At 35.2% G+C, this 24,558-nt stretch overlaps 1 protein-coding gene across 1 annotated transcript in view; it reads left to right on the forward strand.

The window, feature by feature from the left end:
* DPY19L1 (dpy-19 like C-mannosyltransferase 1) overlaps positions 1–24,558 on the forward strand; it is a 45,807-nt gene that overhangs the window by 18,372 nt on the left and 2,877 nt on the right. The window contains exons 9-21 of the mRNA XM_027892171.1: positions 1,491–1,582; positions 2,956–3,055; positions 4,374–4,451; positions 6,065–6,151; positions 7,601–7,660; positions 10,163–10,243; positions 10,982–11,083; positions 11,774–11,845; positions 13,299–13,348; positions 14,698–14,722; positions 16,038–16,157; positions 22,154–22,328; positions 23,117–23,216. Of these exons, the coding sequence (XP_027747972.1) occupies positions 1,491–1,582; positions 2,956–3,055; positions 4,374–4,451; positions 6,065–6,151; positions 7,601–7,660; positions 10,163–10,243; positions 10,982–11,083; positions 11,774–11,845; positions 13,299–13,348; positions 14,698–14,722; positions 16,038–16,157; positions 22,154–22,328; positions 23,117–23,216 (1,142 nt within the window). The remainder of the gene's footprint in view (positions 1–1,490; positions 1,583–2,955; positions 3,056–4,373; positions 4,452–6,064; positions 6,152–7,600; positions 7,661–10,162; positions 10,244–10,981; positions 11,084–11,773; positions 11,846–13,298; positions 13,349–14,697; positions 14,723–16,037; positions 16,158–22,153; positions 22,329–23,116; positions 23,217–24,558) is intronic.

Consider the following 24,558-nt stretch of genomic DNA (forward strand, 5'->3'; position numbering starts at 1 on the left):
CAAATATAGAAAAACAGCATGGCCCATGTTAGTCAATCCACTTTTAAGGTAATGTTTCCTTTTTATGGTTGTATATTATGGTGGCTCATCATTTCTTTCCTGTTTTATCTCTTCCAGTATGGAAAGATTTGTTAAATCAAATATTGCTGTCATCTTGAAAAATATTCAAAATGACTATACTGCTTTAGAATAATCATGATGATATTTATTGCTTATAAAATAAAATAAAACCAATCACATCTGTGCAGTCAGCTGAGGACAACACATTAGTATATATATTTATGAAAGCTTTATTTTAATGATAATTGGGGCTGCTTTTGCAAAGAGTGCTTCTAGACAGCAAGAACTGTTATTAATGTGATGGGTTTCTGTACTTTGCATTTTATTTAACACTATTTCTATGCATTTATTTTACAGTACTAATTTAATATGTTTGTGAAATAGCAAAACAATAAGCAAAGAATCATACAATGTTGATTCTAGTGACTTTAGTAAAACAGTATTTGAAAAACAGTTATAAGACGATAGGAAGCAAAGGAGAAGGAACATTCCTGCATCAGTCTCCTCCAGGCTTTTCATAGATTTATTATGGTCCATGTTAAGATGAATTCCATTTTTATTCTGTAGTTGTAAAGAACCTACTTCTAATTTGTAGTGCAAATCTGTTCATAGCCATTTTGATGCTATTTTTTGTATGTCAGAGTTGTCATTTAAAGTTGTAATTTTTTTTTTGATGGTCAGTGCCACCTGCAAGCACTTTTATAAAGAGATGAATATAAACAATGGCAGTTGTAGCTGAGCCATTTGCCATGAGACCTGTTATTTATTTGCCATGCATCCCGTTAAGAAATTATTGAAAAAGCTATTCAGTTGACTTCATTGTATTATGCTTTAATGTATTAGTTTTAAAGAGTGAAATATGCAAGTTAGTATAAGCTCTGTGTGAGCCTAATTTTATGTGTTCAGTTTTAGAGGCCTGTTTTGGAGGACAGCTTCAGATTTTATACTTTATTGCTAGTAGAAATGTGTTTACAACTTAGAGAACTCTAGCTTAATGAGAAGTATATTGGTTTATCCTTCAGATCCTCTCCCCCACACACTTTCTTCTTCTAAGTGTGGCAAGTCACTATCTAAGTTTGAGAATGATTTTAGTTACCTGAAGGAGTTGATAATTTCAGCAGAAGGCAGGACAAGCAGCTGCTGTCCTGGCTTTTTTCTTGAATGTTCTCTAGCTGCCACATTTAATTTTGGAAAAGCAATGATCTATTTTAATTAAACAGTGCATCATAGGCCTCAAGTCTGGAAGCTGCTTCCTTTTCCATCCTCTTTTCTTCTTCCTGGCTTGTTTTTTTTTAACTTTCTTTCTAAAACTCGTGTAACTTGTTTTTTGCTTTATTGAAGTATTTATAGTTATTAAATTGAAATAAAAGTGCATGGTTTTATGGAAATGTATCAGTGAATGTTATCATCCAACCCAGTTCTTTTTTTAGTGCACTCGCGTCATGTGGACTCCACCTCTTCGTGAAAGTTTCTCATACCCATTCCTTGTGCTGCAGATGTTGCTTTTGACCTATATTCTCAGGTACCTTTCAATTTATACTTAGTTCTTTACAGTGCTTTAAAAAAATTGAATGTCACAGGACATTTATTTAAGTGCATTTATTTAAATATTTAAGTGCCTCTGTGTGCTGTAGCAATGTTATCATTAACATAGAAACTTTCCTGTGGCTGTTACATTGCAGACGCTGCACCAGTAGAACTGCAGTCATATTACTCACTTATTAAAAGGAAAAACTTTGCAACCTGAAGACATGATTAACATAAAAATCAGTATTACTGTGTTGGCAAATACGTATCTAAAGTAAAAATCAGAATTTTTGATTGATGTCCCTTCCCATGAGAAACAAGCTGATACTTCATCATTTGGTTTTGTCCTTCTTGGAGAGTGGTATGTTGGTTGCACTTAGAATAAGCCTGTGCTTTGCAACAGAGGATGCTATAGGCACCCATAAGCTAGTATGTTCTTGCTGTTTTCTGTGACTAATTAACTAGGCTAATTAACTAGTTCAATGACTTAGAGCAGTCTAATTACAGTAATGCAGGGATGCTCTTGAGTTCATTAGCCCTGCTTTTCCGTGATTGTTCCTGGTTTGCTACATGATTGCGTTACTGTCTTGCCTGTTTTGGAAAATAAGCATGATTGATTGTACTTAAGGGCTCTTCCACCAACTCCATTGCATCAGATTTGCAATGTATTTATTATTTAGCTGAACTTAGTACTTATAACCACAGATTTTCCTTTATTAGGTCATACGGATTTGTAGTTATTGATGTCTAAAGCAAAAATATTACATGCTTTTCACTTATTTGTGTTTTTATGTGAGGAAAAGATTCATACTCTCTAGAATTTAGGGAAACTTGAAACATAACATGTTTCAGAATTGAACGTGAAGCTAACACAGGATTAAATATTTTAAATAACACTTATTTCAGAACATTGAGAATGGGCTGGTTTCAGTTACAGATGAGTTTCACATATTTGTCATTGTCTCCGTCCCTGAAATATCACTCAGGATTGCTAGCAGAAAGTAAATATGGAAGAAGTGTATGAGTTAAATCAATTTCAAATGCAGACTGTTCTGAGCTGTTACAAGAATGTGAACCACTTGCAAACAACTTACTTTGGCTTGCTGTGTAGCAGGAGAAGACTTGTTTGGTAATCAGTGACTCATCAAATAGTTAATAAACATTATGCATCAGAACTGTTGTCATGGAAATTCAAGAAAAAAAGGATAATAAATTTACTTGAGCAATATTATTTGTAGTTGATCAGTATTGTTAGCTAATTGTCAAGGTAACTGTGTTTTTATTGCATTTCCTATTGTACTGTTCAATTATTTGCAAACACCTGTGTACTTGTACTTACTGATGCCTATTCTGTCTCTTTTTCCCAAGGATTCCGAATATTAATACAGGAAGCTTGATTGCACTGTGTGTTTCTAATGTCTTTTTCATGCTTCCCTGGCAGTTTGCTCAGTTCGTTCTTCTAACTCAGGTAAGCCCATATTTACCTCTAAAGAGCCTCTTTGTCTAATTTGGGCAAATTAACTGCTTCGTATAAACAGCTATTGAATTCACAACTATACCAGTGCTTTCCTTTTAGCCAGATGTCACTCTTGTTCTCAGCAAAGATTCTCACCATTTATCATATCAATATTTTTCTAGTCTTAAGTTTGATAGTTGACCACTTACACCACTCAATGTTCCGTTTCCAGGACAGAAAAATTTACTTTTCCCTTAAAAAGAGCCTCTAGACTGAGATCAGTACATCAGAACAAGAAAAAAAATTGTATTTTGAAGTACAAAAATAAATAAATAAAAAAAGGCATTGATCTTGCATCTCTTGAGACTGGTCTTAATTTTTAGATGAAGCAGTGTTTGCATGGCATGTAATATCTGGCATGATTTTGCATGATTTCCTATTTAATTTTGATGAGTCTGTGAGTGGTGCTGTAATCTTACTGTCTGAGATTTTGAACAGTTGAGGCAACTTTAGTTAGTGTTGAAATATAGCAAATGCTATTGTGAGTAGTAAAATACTGTCATACAGCACATTTCCTTAGTGTTTGAGTCAATTGAAATGTAGCCTGTTGACTGAAATCCATCCACCTCTCCTTACCTTTTCGCTTGTCTGTCCTACTTGAAGCAGGTGTTGCTTGGTCTGAATTGATAGCTTTGAACTATTAATATTTGATGTGGTATGCAAATATTCTAACTGCAGAAGAGAAAGCCAGTAAATTCTGTAAAATATTGTGAGAAACTCTTCAATATAACCTGTTTAAGATGCTGGGTTTCTGAAATATGAAATTACAGGTTCGCTTCATAATTTCATTAATTTCCCATGTGACTTTTAACAAGTTGCCTAATCAATGAATCAACCACTCTTATTTTCCTCAGCAGCAAATTGATGACGTTTCCATATTTTCCTGAAAAGTTAAATAATTCTAATGAGTTATTCTTCGGGGTTTTTATACTGATTTGGAGGGATTTTTGTGGTTTATTTTTTTATTTTGTTCTAAATCTAAGGGTGAAAGGTAATTTGTTAGTGCTGTATGTTGGTGACTTGCATTTTTTTATGAAGCTGAATAATTACTTCTTAAACATCTGACTTATTTGATAATTGTTATTTAGAGCACCACAATAGTTTTTTTGATAGAAACAATTATGAAATGCCTAAGTACTGACTTAGCAAAAAATAGGAATAAAAGTTATTGATTGTTTGAATAATCTCTTTTTTTGCATGAGTGTATATTCTGCTGGAAAGAATACACCAGTACAAATTATTTTAACTTCTCTTTCACTTTTGATTCTAGATAGCTTCATTATTTGCGGTGTGTATTATGGGTTATATTGACTCCAACAAATTACAGAAGATACTAAATGCTCATATGGTAATACTTTTTTTTAAAAAATCTTTAATCCCCTCAAACATGTCAAAGCATCTAAAGAGATCATTTGTCTGAAGTGTTTTCCTTAGCTGCACAATGGTTGGAAAAATGCAGTAATGAGGGAGGGTGGGGCCTGGATTTGAACTAAGATTGGGTTTTGAAAACTAGTGTAGTCTTGACCATGTAAAGATCTTGTGATTTATCTGTTTATGGAATTATCTAGAAAGGCAGACAAGAAAATAAACTATTAGTTTGCGGAGCAATTTTTTTTTTTTTTTTTTCAAAACTGGTGAGAAAGTTAAGGAAGAAAGGGTAATTAAAAGATATGTAAGTTTCTGCGTAATATCTGATTTTAATTTTTAAAGTTAAGATAATGATCAAGTTTTGCTACCAGGAGTTTTGCTCTTTGAAGTGAGATTGCAGTTTTAAATATAAAGGAAGATGTAAACAACTTTTTTTAAAGAAATATGATTGTCTTTAAAAATATTTTGTTGCTAAAATTGGGCTACGCTAACTCAATGGGCAAAAAAAAGAATATTTACCTCAGGAAAGAAACTGAATTGTATTTCATATGTTTTGAAACATTTTTTAAAATACTCTAAATGGTTAACTAAAGGCAGTAATAATTTCAGTGTAACTCACTTCCCATATAAGCCTCGGACACCCAATGCTTCTTTCCAGTCAGATTTACCAGGAAAATTTTGCAAATAAGCATATTTCTTCAAAAGTTTTTTGACAGAAGCAGGATGAAATACTTAAAACTTTTTGGCTTATGTCAATAACTATATGGGTGCTAGAGTGGCATAAATAGCCTATTTTCAGATAGATAAATAATTATGTTATATTACAGAGAAAGCTAATGAGTCTGGGTAAACTGCCAGCCTCTGTTTTGTGGTGGTTTCAATTTTTGCTGCCCCCTCTCTTCTGTGGAAAATGAAAGTGTGAGGAGGGGAGTAGAAAAGTGTGCAAATAACTGTTATTTTTCTTTATTCCTGTACATAAAAGACAGGGATTGCTCATTGATTTTGTTCTCTGAGTTAGAAAATGTAATTCAGGTTGCTTTCTATCAAAATGAAAGCACAGTAGGAGATCAAGATGGTAGATTAAAGTTTCATTTCAGCCTTGATTTCAAACTCATATAGTTAGGCATGTATCTCAAACAGTCAGAGTTCTGCTTCTTTGACTTTGGGGATGATTGTATTTTAAATATATGTTTGTCCATTAGGAAGAAAGAGCACGACAGATATTTTGTTCAACATTTTTGTGTTTGTCCAGAATTCTGAAAGGTAACAAACAGGATGGAGAAGTAATACAATAACTTGAAAAAAAAAGAAGAATGTTTTAGAAATAACTTCAGAAATGTAGCTGTTGTATACATAAAATGAATTAATCCTATGATCAGATATTTTTGTCCTTAAGTACTTTTAAAATATAAATTAACCCAATAATGTATTTGGCTAATCGTTACCATTAAGGCAAAGAGCAAATCTGGAAACTTGAGTATCAAGCTTTTACTTGCTGTGAAGTAGGTGTTTTTACATTTAAAACTGTTGACACAACAGGTAATTCTTACCTTTTCTCTATTAAATTTAGTTATTTTTGTTTTCTTCTTTCAGGTATCTCTTTTAGTGTGTTTTATTCTGATGTTCGGTAATTCAATGTTACTGACATCATATTATGCTGCATCTTTAGTAGTTATCTCGGTAAGTTTAAGAAAAAAACCGTCTGACGTGCTAAGTGTGTACTGCTGTACATGTATTGATGTAAGATGTGAAACTGCTGCATTACCAGATGGGTGGGAAATCTTTCACATGAGAAACACAACTAGACCATGAAGATAACTAGTGAACGGGTAAATACTAATTTAAAAAAAAATCATGGTTTTGCACCAAATGCCTCTTCATAAGAGAAATTCAGTTAAGGCTCAGTTCACCTATTTTTATAGCTCTCTTCTTTTTATAAAAATATAAAATTTACCAGGTTTGTATTTTTAACCAGCGTAATTGTAAAATAAGAGCATGAGCAAGGAAGAGTTTCACTTAAATGCTTCTTTATTGATAGTGAATCTTCTAATGCAGAACAACTCTCTAAAACACATATAACAGTAGTTTAAGACTATTTGAAACTGCTGAATCATACTGCCATGTTAGTGATATTATTCACCAGAGACCTGTCATCTCGTCATTCATTATCTTAATTTTTCCTTAAATAGGAAAACAACCCACCATCTCTTCCGGTTTCATATAGTTTCTCTGGAGGGATTTATGTACTTAGGAAACAGGACTGTGTGAACAGATCTGTTTAGCTTGCTACAAATCATCTAAACTCCTGATTATATTTGTTGCTTTTTTGTTTCTTTGTTTGTTTATGTTTTGTCCATCACCAAAAGAGTGATAATTTCCCACTTATGCTAACGATAAACTGCCTTGGCCTACATAATTGCTGTAGTATAGTGGGCTTGTTATAAATGCATTCTAATTTCTTATAGCAGCTTTTGTAATTATATAGTAAGTACAGGTATGTAGAGTTCCTTGCCTATTTTCTGCTTTGAGAAAAGTATTTATTGTTTACATGTTACTTGGGTGCTTATGGTGGCATCAGTCTCACATATGGACTGGATTTGTGGAAGCTTTTAATTGCATTGTTCATCCAATTAGCTAAAATGAGTCTTCCTTGTGTCATAAAATGAGGAGCATAATGTGAAACAGAAAAATACGAGTAACTCCTACCACTCTCCATATTCTGATGCCTTACTTGAAAATTGTTTGTATTAGGCTGCCAGTAATTTACTTACTGTTTCAGATGTTTCTTGTCATTCACAGAAGCAGACATAATTCAGTTTGTCATTGGCTTTGATTTACAAAGATGCTTAGAATAATACAGAATCTCCTTGTTAAGGAGAAAAGTAGTCTTCCATTAATTGTATATAAACTGCAGTAAGAGTTTTTGTGCTGGTGTGTTTTGCTAGTGCAGGGTGAAATTGTACTGCTACATATTCATTCATATTTCAGGTTGTATTAATAATAGAAAGTTATTTAATAAGGAGCTGTGTGTTGCGATAGGCTTATTAAACAAAAAAAAACTTCATCCCTGGTATTAAAATGTCTTATTGTTACTATATTACCTGAAGATGTGCATTCATTTTTTATTAGAGAATTCTTGTTTGGAGTCCAAAAATCTTGAAAGGCCGCCGAAGGGAAGTCTGTGTGTGGGTAAGGAATTTCATATATTTTGAATTTTAGAGAAAAACTAAGACTTTAGTTTAGTGAAATACAGAAATAACTTCTGATTTAGTTTTTAATAATGGAAAATCAAGAAATATAACTGATCTACTGTCTTTAATAGATTAGCCATGTTCTCAGCAATTAATCCTAAAATCCTGAAGTAAGAAAAAGGGCAGAAATATACATTTATATCAGAAAACTGAAATAGCCTTTGAATGGCAACACATTAAATTAAAAAGTTAACATGTTTACAAAACCTAAGATCTGTATGGAAGTCCCTTTAAAATAAAGGTCAATTTAGAAAAGGCAAATAAAAGCCTAACAGTCCTTGCAGAAATGGAGTTAAGATACTGCTTTAGGTGTTCACTAAAATGTGTCCTGTATAGTTTTTAAAAGATGCTTTTATAACAACAGCAAACATCTTAAAATTATATAAGAAAGCATATTGGAATAAAACACTGTAGGGGTGTGTGGGTGGGGTTTGAGGGCAGTAGAAGTCGTGCCCAAACAGGGGACACATCTAAAACTGTCATGGATAAAATATAATGTTGTAGAAAACATGAGAAGTGATTTGCTGCTTAAGACATAACATCAACATGTCAAAACATCTGAAATGGGAGCCTACCTAGACTATGATTGACTTAAGACAGGCATTCTTATTAAATGAAGGGTAACTTGTTAAGAAAACTGGATGGAATTTGTACAATTAAAATTAGAATAGAAAGGAATTAAAATATTTATAGCAAACTGCAGTGCATGTATACGTGCCTGCCAATGTGGTTAGCTGTGGTACCAGGAAAATTCAGTATAGATGTATCTCATGTCAGCTTTTTGAAAAAGAGATCCAAGGCATTTGTGGAATGGTAGATTAGTAAATCTGTTTTTGTAAAGGAATAAAAACATGTGCAGTGATGAAGTTGTTAAGCTGTATGTTCATGCAGCATAAAGAGAGAGATCCAATACAGCCTTTGTGGAAGGAAGTTATGCCTCACAAATGTGTTTGACTTCTCCGAAGGATGTAGTTAAGGGTGTGTGGGATGCAATGCATTTGGATTTCAGAAACCTTTTGGAGAGGTTATCTAACTTGTACTGTAAAAGAAATTAAACTCATGGGATAAGGTGTAAATGTTAAAAGGTAAGAAACAAAGGGTGGGATTAAGTGGTAAGTTTTCAAAAGAAGACCACCACCCCCACCCTAAATGTGTATATAAAATAATTGATCCTAAATTTGGTCTTGCCACTCAGCAGAGAAATCTTGGTATTTTTATGGAAAGATCTCTGAATACATCAATTCATTACTGAGCAGGCATCAAAAAGGAAAGTACATGGTGGAAGTTATGGAGAAGGAACTATAGCAAAAGCAGAACTATTTTTTTTATTTTGTAAATTCATGTGACATCATACATATTGCATGCAGTCTAAGGCAATGTGTCCTACTTTAAAAAAAAAATTAAAAAATTAGAATGCCTTTCCCCAAGATCTACTACCATCAGATTTAAGTAGAGCATGAAGATAATTATTAATGTAAATTCACTAAATAGCTGAGATTTTAAAATAGGTTAGAATTCTACATCTTGTAAAATAAAGGTAAATATTACAAAGCCAGTGAATGGAAGTACGATATAATTATAGTTTGTTTTAGTGCCCCTGATGCTAGCAGCAATATGGAAGAGAAAAGTTACTATGGAAGCAAAAAAAAATAAAATACAAGCATTCAGAAAAGGATTAGGATACCTCATAGGTATTTAGGTTTCTTAGCAGCCACTAAATGAGATGATTGAATGTAAACCATCATCACATAAAAACCCTGACCTGGTTACATAAGGGCAAAGATCAGTTTGTATTTTGTTGAATTCTCTCTGAAAGCATCTGCTCTGAGTCCCAAATACAAGATTCTGAGACAGGTTGTCCTATTCAGTTGATCCAGTTTTATAAAGAATTAAATAGATTAAGCGTCACTGCCAAGAATTTAATCTTTCTGCTACGGGGATAAACTTGATATGTGACTAAAAGTAGTAACTGTACATATTTTGTTTGTATTTCCTTCAAGTTCTAACTTGAGATTATCTTTTGACGGTGCTGTAAATCAGCTAATTCCTCCAAAGATTTGAACCAGAGTAGCAAAACTTGATAATAGGAAATGGCTCTTGTTGGCAAATAACCCTTACATGCTGGTGTGTGCAAAGCAGATGGAACTGACAGCCCCTCTTTAAAGTTAACTTTGGTGCCTCCTCTGCCACAATGTTGTGTGCAGCTGTAGTGTAAATCAGCTGCACAAAATTATTTCATCTGTAACAGAAAATACAAAAACCTAGAACACCCCAGTGTGCTGAAATCTGTGAGGTGTCATTGGTTGGAAATTACTGTGCTTATGGGTGATAACATACAAGAGTTTGTAAGTAGTAGCTAAATTTAATAGGCCTTTTAAAAAATTAAAGATTTTTGTAAAAGTTCAAGAAATGTTTATTTCATTCCAAATACATTTTTAAGGTCATTGAAGGATGTGCCTGGTTGTTTGGGACAGTCACCTTGAAATACCTGACTTCTTTTGTGCTTGGAGTAGCTGATGATGTAAGTTCTCTTACTGGAGTATCTGTTTGGTGTCTTCCACAAATTTTATAATTCTTAGTATTTTGAGTTTGGCATCTTCTTGATATACTTCCATGAAGTTCCAGTATTTGTTTTGCAGAAATGGGAGAGTGTGTATTTGCTTTCTCTTTCATTATGTATTATCACTTTGAGATGTTATTAACTAAGTTTGTGAAAAGACAAATGTCTTTACTTTTGAGTTAGTAAATACTCTGTGTTTATTTTTAAATGTGGATTTATAGACCTTAGTTTATTTTGTGTATCTTCTGCCTACAACTTTTATTTACTCAGTTTCTTAGCTCACTCTTCTCTGAAGCTAATTTTTAGGACAGTTTTGAAATGATTGTTGTAACAAGGTTGTCTTACTTTACTTCAGCCCCTTTATTCTGTTGTTAAAAACTTGTCTGCAGATGTCCATCAAGACGTAAAAGATGGGAAGCTCATATTTTAAAATATGAGTATATGAAACTGTACACCTCCTGAATCCAATCACAGTGATAACATCCCTTTTTCTTCTGTTTTCTGCTTTTTATTTGACACCATCCAATCTGTGTTACAGTCAGAGATGTCATTTAATACAATGGAAGTAGATTTTTAGAACTCTTTTAACAATATTGTAAATGGTGTAAAGTCCTGGTCTAATTTACATTTAAACTACTTTGCTGTGGAAAACAGGACAGATTTTGCTTACTACAGTTTGGGTTTTTTTTCCTGTACCAGGCTCATATAGGAAATATATTGAAATCTAAATTTATTGGCTACAAGGATTTTGATACATTAATGTATACCTGTGCTGCCGAGTTTGACTTCATGGAAAAAGAGGTAATTTGGTCAAAATATATGATTATGAAAAGGGGAGCTTCTTGTTTTATCTTTGTTTGTGACTTAAAACATCTAAGAACCATCACCTCCTACTGCCATCATAAGTTCAAGGGCGTACTTGTGAAAAGAGAAATTAATGAGCTAAAGCTAAATTTAGCTGCTTTTTATTGCATTTAAGTGAACTAAAAACACTCTTTTGATTTTTGGATCTAAGAAATATGCTTGCTTGAATGATAGAAGTCCTTGCTCAGAGATAAATGAAAGGTTGCAGTTCCGCAAACTTAAGATTTTATGTGGCTCTCAGTAACTGGTTTTGAGTATATGGAAAATATATGGAGAGCTGCAGAGGCCTTATGTCATAGATTTAGACTACAGAACAGCACTGAACCTTCATAATATGGTGTTAGCAGACTTTTTTAGTTCATCAATATCTAGGTGTGCATGTAGAATGTTTATAGGTTACTCAACCCATAGTACTCAAATTCAGATGAGATACAATCTACTTCTAGTCTTTGAGTGGCTTGCCAAAGAATTGGAAATAATTTACTGATGACCCCAGTATTATGATTGCTGGGTAGAGTTTTTACATTTTACTCGAGAAAGAACTCTTTATTTTATTTCCTTTTAAATGACCACCGAAGTAATTACAGATTTATGGAAAGCAATTAATGCTGGTAATTTCCATTTTAGACTCCAGTAAGATACACAAAGACTCTCCTATTACCAGTTGTCCTGGTGGTTTTTGGGGTAATCGTCAAAAGGGTAAGTGATTGATTTAGTGAATCACCTTTACCTAGAATTTAGTTTTCAGCTTTTCTAAAGGGATCACTATTTATTTTGAGATGGGAAAAAGTTAATGTGGTGGGTTAACCTTGGCTGCCTGCCAGGTACCCACTAAGCCATTCTCCCCTTCCCTGTCCTCATTATGACAACGCAAAAGAAGAGTTGAAAAATCTCATGGGTCAAGATAAGTGTAGAGGAATCACTCTCTGATTTACTGTCATGAGCAAAGCAGACTTGAATTGAGGAAGCTCAATTTAATATATTGAGGATTAAAAATAGAGTAGGATTATAAGAAACATTAGCAAAACTAAAGACACCTTCCCCTCATCCTCTGGCTTAATGGGTCCTTTCCATAGGCTGCAGGTCTTTTAAGAACTGGGTCATCATGGGTCCTTTCCATGGGGCACAGTCTTCAGAAACAGACTGCTCCAGCATAGGTCCCCCACAGGTTGCAGTTCATGCCAGAAAACCTGCACCTTTGTCCTCTCTTCTTCACGAGCTGCAGTTCCTGCTAGAAATTTTACTACCCTTGTGGGTTCTCCATGAATTGCAGCATCCTTTGGGGCATGTCCAGCTGCTCTAGCATGGAGTTCTCCACAGGGTGCAGGTGAATATCTGTCTGCTCCACTTTAGTCCTTCATGGGCTGTAGGGGAAAAAACCTACATCACCGTGGTGTTCTCCAGAGCTTCAAGGGGATCTCGTGGTACCTGGAGCATCTCCTCTCCCTCCTTCACTGATCTCAGTGGCTTCAGCGTTGTTTCTCTCCCATTTATCTCACTGCCTTCTCTTAAACCTGCTGCACAGCTACCTTTTCTTAAACATGTTATCAGTAGAGGCCCTACCAGTGTCACCAATGGGTTCAGCTTTGGCCAGTGGTAAGATCTGGTTTGAAGCTCTCTGGAACTGGCTCTGTCTGACATGGGGGCAGTCCCTGGTCTCTTCTCACAGGAGCTGCCCCTGTAGGCCCCCTGCTATCAGACCTTTGCCATGTAAACCCAGAACAGCTGGATAATTACAGGTTTTCAAAAACATTTACTTCAATTCCTCGTTCTCTGTGTGAAGATTTTTGCAAAAGTTCAGTCCTGAGTCAGTGGTAAGACTTGCTCTGATATTAAATGCCAAAACTATTTCTGTCACCTAGCTGATGAATACTAGAACTGGAGTTTATAACTGCTATTGTAAATTTGATTATGTATGATTTGCATAAAAACAACTTACAGTTTACACAGGAACAGATGGGATAACTGCTAACTGCCTGGCTAATTGAACATCCTCAGAAAGAAGTTTTAGCTAAAACATTGCATGTCTTTTATCTAGCATTTTTTCAAAATGAGATTATTGAGGTGTAATTTAATTTAGCAAATGTTGAAAATGCTTTGGAATGCTTTTGAAAGTTTATTCATACTTTTTGTTCGCTCTTGTTTTCTTCAGGCACTTAAATCTATTATTTGGTCCTTATCTCAGACGGGCCAATATGAAAGGTAAGTATTGCCTTCTTTTTTTAATGTAAAACTGAATTTTCTGTCGAAGGTTCATTTGATTTGCTATATACTACATAATTCAGAATTTTACATTATGTTGGTCCTTTCTGAAGGATGAGTTGTATATAGTTCAGTAACTGAGTGGCTTGGATGTATATGGTATTTTTATGATATCTAAAGCTAAGGTTAGGTGCTGAACCTGTTTTAGACATGTTAACCTATTTAAGCCTATATTTTTTATTTACTATTTTACTTATCTGCTCTGTTCCTAAACCGATACTTATGTATTTTTGCTTTTTTACTATAAATAGTGAATGCAAATTTTTTTCTCCCCGTTATTTTTTCCCAGGTTATAAAGATACATGAGTTTCATCCCTAGGAAGGGATCCCAACCATATTAATTTTATTTTCTGAATATCTAATACATACTCTACCTGTCACAGCTCTTTGACATCACTTGTTAATACTGTGCTAAAGAGATGTCAGTTTGTCCAATTGAATGTCATCATTTTCCTGGCATGTCTTTCTGCTCCCTGTTTTTTTGTAAAAATATCATTAATCATTTCAGTGATCTCTGCTATCTGTAGTCTAATGGACATTACCAAAATGTCAACAGAAGTGAGCAGGATTCAGCATCCTATCTTCACAGATGTTTTTGGAGAGCAAGTGTACAAGATTTTGACTCTTTTCATTTGTATTTGTCTGAGAATCCAAAATCAAGATATGTAGTGTCTGACTGGCTCTTCTTCTGGTACCAGTGTTCTGCTTTTCTCAGTGGTGCCCAGCGACAGCACAAGGAGTAATGGCCGTAAATGAAAACACAAGTTTCCCCTCAGTTGAGGAAGAACTTCTTTCCATTGAGGGTGGCAGAGCACTGGAACAGGCTGCCCAGGAAGGGTAGGGAACCACTCTACCTGGAGACGTTCAAAACCATCCTGGACACGTTCCTGTGTAATCTGCTTGAAGTGACCATGCCTTGGCAAAAATGTTGGACTGGATGATCTCCAGAGGTCCCTTCCAACCCTAACAATTCCATGATTTTTTTTTTTTTTTTTACATTAATGAAGTTTCATTTTCTAAATAAACTCTTCTATAATTAATGGAATTAAAAAAAAAACATGCTAAAAATAATATTCATATTTCCAAATAGATACAGGGATTGAGGAAGGTAGTTACTGATTTGCAGGATATTTAAAACTTTCATAGAGTGGAAAAAAAAAATTCTGTGCAGACGTTGACTCATGCTTACTGAATTAGTTGTGTTGTCTAATGCCATTATGATGATTTTGAAATAAAACCAGTGCTTCAGTAATACATAAATAATGTGGAGTTTGGATTTTTTTTTTCAGAGAAGAACGTTTTAACCATGGTGAGGTAAGATTCTTTTTCTGCACAATTTTTACTTGTATGTTAGTGCAAATACTCCATATTGAAATGCAGGTTGTAACGGTCTGATGCCGATATACATGCTTTATTTGAAGCTAAGTATTCTTCGTGTCTTTTATTCCTCATCGTAAATTGGGTCTGTTACGTCACCAGAACAATTCTGGAATGTTGAACAAAAAAAATATACTGACTAATGGGAGATATACTGTACTATAAAATATACTGGCTGCTTCAAGAGAGGAGTCTTGGCCTTTTGCTATAGCAATACAAAAAGACACTGAAATTAGGCTGGACCTTCAGTTTTCTCCATATAAACTGAGAAGGAGATTGCTTCCTTTACTGGGCTTTGATGTGATAGATAATGTTAAAATTCTTTTTTGAAATATGCCATAATGAGTGTAATACTAGACTTGGTTCTTTTTAGTAAAATTATGCAAAACAATGTATTGTGTCCTGCTCTGGAGCCCTCAGCACAGGAAAAACATGGACCTGTCAGAGGAGGTCCACTAAAGCAATTAAGGATGGAACACCTCTTCTATGAAGACAAGCTGAGAGAGTTGGGATTGTTCAGCCTGGAGAAGACTCAAGGGAGACCTTATTGAGGCCTTTCAGTGTTTAAAGGGGACCTATAAGAAAGATGGGAACAAACTTTTTAGCAGGGCCTGTTGTGACAGGACAAGGGATAATGACTTCAAACTGAAATCAGGTAGATTTCAAGTGGACACAAGGAGGAAATTTTTTACAATGGGACTGGTGAAACACAGGAACAGATGGCCCAGAGAGCTGGTAATTGTCTGTCAAGTTACCTATGGGAAATTTTAGATTGGATATTAGGAAAAATGTCTTGACCAAAAGGGTTGTCAACCATTGGAGCAGGCTGCCCAGGGAAGGACTTGAGTCACCATCCCTGGAGGTATTTAAAGACATGTAGATGTGGCACTGAGAGACATAGCTTAGTGATGGACTTAGTAGTGTTAGGTTAATGGTTGGACTTGATCCTAGAGATCTTTTCCAGTCTAAATGATTCTATGATAAACAATCACTTAGATAAAAGCACTGATTGAAAAAGTGCCTCTATGATTTACCACAGCACTTTGACAGGTTCCATTTCTTAGCATTCTAGATACCCTTTAGAAAAAAGATGAGAAAGTAATTATATCTGAAATAGATCTTTACTTTGACTTGTACTCTTTCAGACAAGCTCATAATTTAGGCTGTATTGAAAATAAAGTTGCGTGTTTAAGACAGAAATGAAAAGTATGAAATTTTATGCTCCTGTCTTGTGGGTTTTTTTTCCTTTCAGCTTGTATTCCATGCACTGCAGCTGTTGGCATACAGTGTCCTAGCGATTTTAATCATGAGACTAAAACTGTTTTTGACACCACATCTATGTGTTATGGCTTCCTTGGTGTGTTCAAAACAGGTAAGGTCTTTTATCCTGTATTACAAAGATGTTTGTCCTAAAGCAGATTTCTCTGCATGTAATTACTGAATCTGAGGGTAGCAGTTAAAAATAAAGCAGATTATATTGCCTTTTAAAAAATAGTTCCATTCTCACCTCTTCCCATTTACAAAGTAAATGTGTTTTATGCAACTTATCCAATTGTGTTATTATGTGAGTAACATTCTGTGTATTCAGCTTGAACATAGGGAGACATATACTAGATTTTACTGGATTTACACACCTTTTTGCCATTGCAAGTTTTTATTGACCATTAATTTTATCCAGTGTTTGCTTCGTCTACACTGTGTGTTCACAGCTCTTCAGAGCTTATTGCCGTGCATATTTTTATCTGTTACTTCTTCTAGAAGTGTTGTTTGAAGTCTTTTGTGTTGGAAACGTTTCAGTCTTAAAAATCAAAAGTTGTATGTCTTACTCGGATCTAATCTTTCTAATTTGAAATCATCTATAACATAAAATGTTACTAGATTTTCAATCTCTATTTAGATAGCTGTTTTAGAAGGCTTGCACTTGCAGCAAAAGTAGGGTAAGTAGTCCTTTGTCTGGGAAGCAGAGAGAGAGGCAGATAGAAAACTGTCTGAACAACTGAGCCCAGAGATCAGTGGTGCATGGTCTGGTTGAAGGCCAGTAATTAGCAATTTACCCGAGGGGTCAGTGCTGCGTCCAGACTGTTCAACATCTTTGTTAATGGTCTGGATGATGGCACAGAGAGTACCCTCAGCAGGTTTGCTGATGATACAGAACTGGGGGGAATGGCTGGCGTTTTTGAGTGGTGCCCAGTGACGGGACCAGAGGCGATGGGCACACACTGAAACTCAGGTGGTTCTGTCTAAACATCTTGGAACTTTTTCACTGTGAGGGTGACTGAGCGAGCACTTGATAAGTTAACATGTGCATTTTATTTACCTGTGTTAGACTTCTCTCCACAATACCATTCACCTTTCCAGGTATGACTGTATTAGTGTGGGTGCCTGATTACACCAAGGCAGCACGTTTTCAGCAGCCTTTTTGCACAGTGATAAGAGCACAGTTTCAGTATTCTGTGTTTATAAGATGATGCCTGCAAATCTTTGTATGATCTACCAGCCAATTTAAACAGTAGCAGCAGAGGCTACTTTAATCAGCTGTAATGTAATACATTGTCACATATTATTCCCGGAGGAAGGACTCTTCTCCTGGTACACTGGACTTGCAGACGAGCAGCAGCATCATGCTTTAGAAACACTGACGCATCTGCTGGCTTGTTCTCAGGAGCGAAGGAGAAAGCATATACTCTGGAGAAGTCTGCTTGTAATCAGAACAAGTTTTTAATTTGGGAAAGGAAGTGTGTTACAGACCCCCTGACAAGTCCTCGCTCTGTGATATGCGCTTCCAGCTCAGCTTTGCTAAGAACATGAGAACTTTTAATTCCAGGCAGACATGAAATTCCAGTTTTGCTCTGCTACAAACATGCTGCCTTTTGCGCTGGTATAGAGACTTTCCCAGGGAAGAGATGTGGTCAGAGAGCTGCTGTATCTTGCTGGTATAATCAGCCCTTTGGGGATTATTACCAGCCAGTGCGTGATTACTGGGAAAATGAAAAAGTTGTGTAAATAATGACCTGTTTGGATTTTTAATGCACAAGCAAGCTGGGCTTCATATTTTTCAATTGGACCCTGACTTCAAGGAGAATTTTGTATAAGTGAATGAATCCCAAAATAATGGAGATACTCAGAAGCTATCTGGACATGGACCTGGGCACCTGGCTCTGGGTGACCCTTCTTGAGCAGCAGGGCTGGATCTTCAGAGATTTCTGTCACCCTCCACTGTGCAGTAATTTTTTAGAAAGTGTCCTAAAGGTGAATTAGGGTTGTATGATGAAGGCAGTTCCTGTCTGTGAAACAGCTCATACCTGTGTTAAACAGTGGGAAGATGAGTGAATGAGACAGAATTATGCAAAGAGGGGAAAGCTATCCCATATTAAGCCAGATGAACAAATGATTGTTTCCCAAAAAACTGAATTGTTTTTCCCTACAGGTTCTTTAAGGGAAGGACAGTTCTTTATAATACTGGACAGGTTACACAGTATCAATCTGCTTAAGTGTTGTGCTCATCACTTTGTTCATGCCTGATTTGTTACTTGACCTAGGCAGAAGTGTTTAGTGTTGGACAACATCAAATTAATCTGTACAGTTAAAATATAAAATAAAAAAAAAATTGTCAAAACTTCTTCAAAAAGTAAATTTATTTAGCCGCCTTGTAACTGAGTATTGGGGCTTGTGTCTTGATAATTTTGCTCCACACACTTGCTGTTCTGTAAGGTTCACAAGTATTCAGTTTTCCAGTTCTTAGTTGTTCTTGAAATACTGGCAACCTTTTAGATGGTCTGGTTATTTTAAATAATAACAGATACACTGGTTAGATTTCTCCAAATGAACTTTCATGAGGTGTTTCTGAGTAATTTGAAATGAAGTTGCTTTTCAAAAGTCAGAAAATTGCTTTTCAAAAGCAGAAGAAAAAGTCCAATTTCTTTTAACATATGATTTCTCGATAACAATTACAGTATAAATTAGTTCTGCTCAAAGTTAATTTTGCTTAGTTCTTGTTTTAACTGTGTATTTTCTAGAAGAAAATTGATGGGCTTTTCTGCCCTGGTGGTGGTGGTGGTGGTGGTAGTGGTAGTAGCAGTAGAACTTTCTAGTGAAGTTCAGAACTAAAAGTGTTTCTATGTTTTGTGCCACAGGAAAAGGCATCTCAGCCTTCTGAGAATTAAAAAATACTAAAATGTGTACTTCTATTTTTGGCCACATAGCAATCTTTTTGTTTTTAAAGCACCTGAGTAGTAGCATTTCAGTAATTTTTTCTGGATTACTGTTGTTCTTTTAGTGCTGCAACTAAAGTCATCAGGCTGGTTAATGAAGATTGGTGCTTTTGGTAATTGTTGTGTGTTGTTACAGGATGGCACATGTCATTACTCTGTAAATATTGAAAGGGAAGATAGGTTCAGAGTATTTGATCAACACTTTTTTTTCTTCTACTGCCAAGTGCATTTTGGCACTTCAGTTGTTCAGCTGTTTCTGATGGTTGTAGAGTGAGAGTAAGCTTCTGGAAAAGCTGCTATTGCAGATGATAACCGGTTCTGGGACCTGCCCTTGTTGGACTAGGTGACTCAGTTTCAGTGACATTTTCTTCCTTATTTGCAGCATCATAGAGGCATAGTTGGTTTGAAAACAATAGGTCATGAATGCTGTGGAAGGGTTTTAGATCGCTGCAGTTTGGACAGTTATTCTGTGCCAGAAAGTGATAAATGACCAGCTGCCACATACAATGCAGCTTGGGAATATCCTGGCCCTGGCTTGGGCCTTAGGAGAAGTACATACCCATGTTGAAGAATACCTAACTTTAGGTGAACAGTCTAAGTAAAAATAAAATCAATTTCCTTCTCTTGTTGTCAATGAAGATTGTTTTGCCTGTTGAGCATGTCCCCTAGGTTGCTGCTGATTGATACCTACAGAAGACAGGCTGGATTTTTTTCTGGTCTGACTGATGCATGCTTTCTTTAGCAGGGAGAGGCTGATAATCTGCCAGCTAATACAGGACTGGCCTCAGCATGACAGAGAAGTGCTGGCCCATAAGGCTGTTGAGCTACAATTGAGCAGACCACTTCTAAAACTTCAGCAAGCAATAAGGAAACTTGTTGTTGTTTGTTTCATTTTGTTTGTTTGTTAGTTTTTGAAAAATTAGAAAAATATCAAGTGGTTTGTAATGAGCTTTCTCTGTCCTACTGGCTGCTGAGCAGAAGTAGTTTTTTTAAGGTTGAAAAATCTGACTGCGTGCACAATACTGAGAATTGCTGCAATGGAGGGAGATGAGAAGGGGAACATGGGACTTGTGACCAAGTGATTGATTAACACTCAGTACATTTATCATTAGATAAAGTTTTAGATGTTTGAATAAAGTATATGTTAATAAGCAACAATTAGGTTTTACAGATGCAAGAAAAAATTAAGGAAATTTAACATAGGCAGTTATCTTATTGCAGTTGAGGTCAGCACTGTCCTTTCATTTAGTGGACCATGGAAGTTTACCTGCAGTGTTATGTTAGTATAATTAATTTATTTGGAGACTAAAAATTACTATTGTGCACATGAAAAAGGAATTTTATATGATGTGTTCTTTCAGCCCATTGCATCAGTCCTTGTACTTTCCATTACCATTATCTCGTGGCAGCTGATAAACAATAAAAATAATAATACCCTTTTTTCTTAATAAAAAATATTTTCATTGTCTGGAATGCTTTGTGATGAAAAAGTGACCTAATGTTGATTTTCACTGGAAAGTAATTCAGTTTGTAACACATTTTAAAGAAAGTTTTTTTTAAAAAAGAAGGAAAAAATAAGTGCATCTTTCTGAAGGGAGTGAAGTCCCATCTTCTCTACAACTACATTTTAGGTATTAGAAATCTGTGATTAGAACCTTTTCTTCTGAAAGTTGAACAAAGATGAATAATTAAAATAGGGTTCAGTTCAGTTCTTTCATTAGTTTACTGTTTGTCCCTCAAGTTAGGCCCAAGTCTGCTGTTGTTTCTGTTCAGATTTTTAGCTGTTTACATCTGCACATACCTGCTTTCAGTTAGGAGAAATTATATGATCCTGAGTGGAAATTTTGAAAGCAAAGTAAAATAGTTAGAAAAAGACTTCAAGTATTCATTTAGAAAAAAAACAAACTAAAAAACTTGAATTGATAAAAAAACCCACGTGAGGAACAGCATCCCATGAAAGAAATGCTTCTTTTGTATTGCATATATATGTGATATTCTAGGCTCTTTATATAAACAAAATAGTGCTAAATTCAGAGACTTTGAACATTAATGAGGTTTTATAAAAGCATGACAGGAATGTGATTTTCTTTGATTTGAAAAGCCATGGAGCTTACAAAGTTCTGATGCATCCATGAATTGACATTTTTTTGCAACTGTTCTAAAGAAAGGTTTTCTTATATAGAACAGCCCCTACAAATGAATTAAGTTTCCCTGGATAGTATCACTGTTCTTGCTCTAGAGTGTTAAGCAAATGTTTGAGGAGGACAGTAGAGTACACCATATTTTTGGAGAAGTGGATGGAAAATTTTAATAATTAAAGCAGTTTATGGTTAGTTTATAAGAAAGATGCTACACATATGCCTAACTGTATTATCAGCCTAATGGAAGCTTCTACTGAGAGACTTTATTTCATTGTTTCATTCTTTAATTAAAAAACCCAGGTACTATAAATGAAATGTGTTTATTTAGTGCAGATTTAATATTTTTGAGATGTGGAGCCTTCAAATTACAATAGCTTGGAAAAAACTGTAATTTGTACTTTGTCTTATTTAAGGTTTAGGTCAAATATGGATGAGATAAAGTGTTCCTGCTCAAACTGAACTTCAACAGAGCAAATTTAATACTACTTTTTTCTTAACTGCCCATTTCACGTATTTATGAATATTTGCTTAGGGCCTCCAGAAAACTATCTTTAGGAAAAAATTCAAACACCAGTTCAAAGTAGGATATAAAGCAGCATTAAACTTAGTATCCCTAGAGCCTGTTTTTCTGATGTGTATCACAAGTTTGTAGAACAATGTCTAATCTGTGTACTACAGATAGAAACTCTAGATGTAGATAGGAGATAAAATACTGTAAAAGTGCAGTTGGCTTTATTGAGCCATCTTTTACTTGAAGAATTTGACATCTGAGCTACAACTTTAAAAGCTGCATTGATGTAATTTTTATTTTGAGAATTACAAATTTAATGCCCAACATTCGGTAAACATGAATAAGTCTTATGAGGTCTCACTGGGAAGTTTAATGGAGAAGCAATAGCAGGGATGTTTCATACTGTAATATATGTTAGGTTCCTCATAGAGAAATAAAAATGAAGTGTTCTACATACAGTGTTACAGAATTGCTGTCTAGGAATTAATCAATTCTTGCATTTCAGTTATTTGGATGGCTCTTCTATAAAATCCAGCCCAAAACATTGGTCTTTGCTATTTTAGCATTGATGGCAATAGAGGGATCTGCAAACCTTCAAACTCAGTGGAACATCATGGGAGAATTTAGCAATTTGCCACAGGAAGAACTTTTGGAGTGGATAAAAGTCAATACCAGACAAGGTAACCTATTTGATAGTGTAGGATGTTCCCCATTTACTGTGAGATCGAACCGTAGACCTTGTCATGAGTGACTGCAGAGGTATTGCTACAATCTGTGCCTTTGCCTTGGGGCTGTCCTAAAGCCAAGTCATGTATACTTGTCCATAAAGAAGCTACTTCAAATGAGAAAAGCACTGAAAGCTTGCTTTGCTGGACTCCAGGCTACCAGTCTGGAGGTTCTAGCCACTGGTGCAGTATTTCAACAAAAGCCTCTTTGCCAAGTCCAGTTAAAATAGGTTTTTGCTTAAATGACGCTGGTCCTGTATGTGCATCCATGATCACCATTTTGGTAGAAGAGAATTAAAAATGTGTGTTTGTTGTGGTTGCACCACTCCTCTTCCTAAAATAAGGAAAAGTCAGAAAACTGGATAGAAACAAAGTAGTTACCTTTTTAGCAGTAAAATATGTTCAAGCCAAAGCGGACTGAGATTTTATTATCCATTTAACACTAGTGTAAGAAGTGACAAATAAAGGTGTGTTGTCATAATAAATATGTTATTCTACCCATTCAAGAAAAATAAAATGCATTAAATCTTCACTCTTAGATGGTGAGTTATCTAGTGGCTTATGTTGAATTCAAGCCTAAAAAGAAAACAGTTTTTGTGCATCTCCTGTTGGTGCCGTGTAAGGCCTTTTAAAAACCCTCTCTATGGTTTTTCTACATGATAACTGCTTAAATATTTGAACTGTTTCTCTGCTTTTGCTGTTTGATTCTTCGTGTCAAACGTGCCTTTCATTGTGCATTTCAGATGCAGTGTTTGCAGGAGCAATGCCTACAATGGCAAGTGTTAAATTGTCTACACTGCGGCCTATTGTAAATCATCCTCACTACGAAGATGCAGGTTTAAGGTAAATTTTGCAGTTGAGGGTTTATTTGTACTTGCTATTAGTTCTCTTAATGTTTGCAGTATACTCTAAGAATGGGATTTATGTTATATTGTAAAATTTGTTAAAACCCCATAGAACTTGATTTGATATTTTTAGTCAGATTGAAAACTCATGCATTATTTCTTCAGGATTTATGTTCATCAAAAAGGATATACTGTAGGGATAGACATGGCTTCACACTTATATACAAAAAAAATAAAAATTAAATTATGGAATTGACTTTAATGTGTACTATTATATCCTTTCTTCATTTTAGTTACTCCTGACATTGTAGACAGGTTTGATTTTTTTTTTCTCGAGATAACGAGTTTAGTTATTTCTGTTAGCTTTTTGTGATTTGCTGTCATTTGTTTTGGGATGATTTGTTAAATATTGAAATACTAGGAGTAGTTGAAGCTGAAATTTTGTAATGAAATTACTAAGCTTTTTATTCTATTATTTTCAAAATCAGGATATTTTCCTAAACTGAAATTGATCTATTGGAAAAGGTCAAGAATTTATTCTAATAAATTTAATATTGCAGCATCACTTCTTGTTAATTTGGTAAAACTGATTAGAAAAATCCAGCACACAACAAGAAAACAGCAAGATAGAGAGGGATAAAAGAGAAGGGGCAGTGATTCATTTTATGTGCCTTATGTCTTTAGTCCTCTGTCAGCATTAACTCACTTTAACTTTTGGTCTGCCCTGAATTGGTTCAGGCAGTTGGACTAGATGATTGCTGCACATCCCTTCCAATTGAAATATCCTATTCTAGCGGCAGAAATACAGGACAGGGAATGTCTGGGGAAAATACTTGTACTGCCTGTACTTTATCATAAAATGATTGTGAATTAACGACATCATGCTTTGCACATTCAAAGGAGGATATTTCTGGGTGATATAGAATGGCCTGGGCTGGAAGGGGCCTTAAAGGTCATCTAGTTCCAAAACAGGATCATGGTGTTCAAGTGCAGATTTTGCTTGATCAGCATAGGTGGGCATCAGGTCTTGCACTCTGCATTTAACAAAGTCTGAAAAAGGGCAGTGAGTGTGACCTTTTGCGGAGAGGCTTGGCGAATGATTCCTTCTGATCACCTACAGTCCAAGCAAGGTTGTTTCTGGCCTTGAGTATTATATAGTGAAAGCATTGCTTTGACATCTTCATGCTTTCTGTTCACAGTAACCATGGATCTCATTTCTAAGTTGTCTCCTGCTACAGAAAAGTCAAAGGGCTGTAAACATTCTGCTGGGAATCATTAGATTTGTGAAGAAATAATCAAGTTTAAGCAAATGGTACTATTAATGGAAACTTTGTTTTAGC

Source organism: Empidonax traillii, unplaced genomic scaffold (assembly GCF_003031625.1).
Source record: "Empidonax traillii isolate 1590-97213 ecotype Southwest subspecies unplaced genomic scaffold, ASM303162v1 scaffold14:size4059594, whole genome shotgun sequence".
Lineage (NCBI taxonomy): Eukaryota > Metazoa > Chordata > Aves > Passeriformes > Tyrannidae > Empidonax > Empidonax traillii.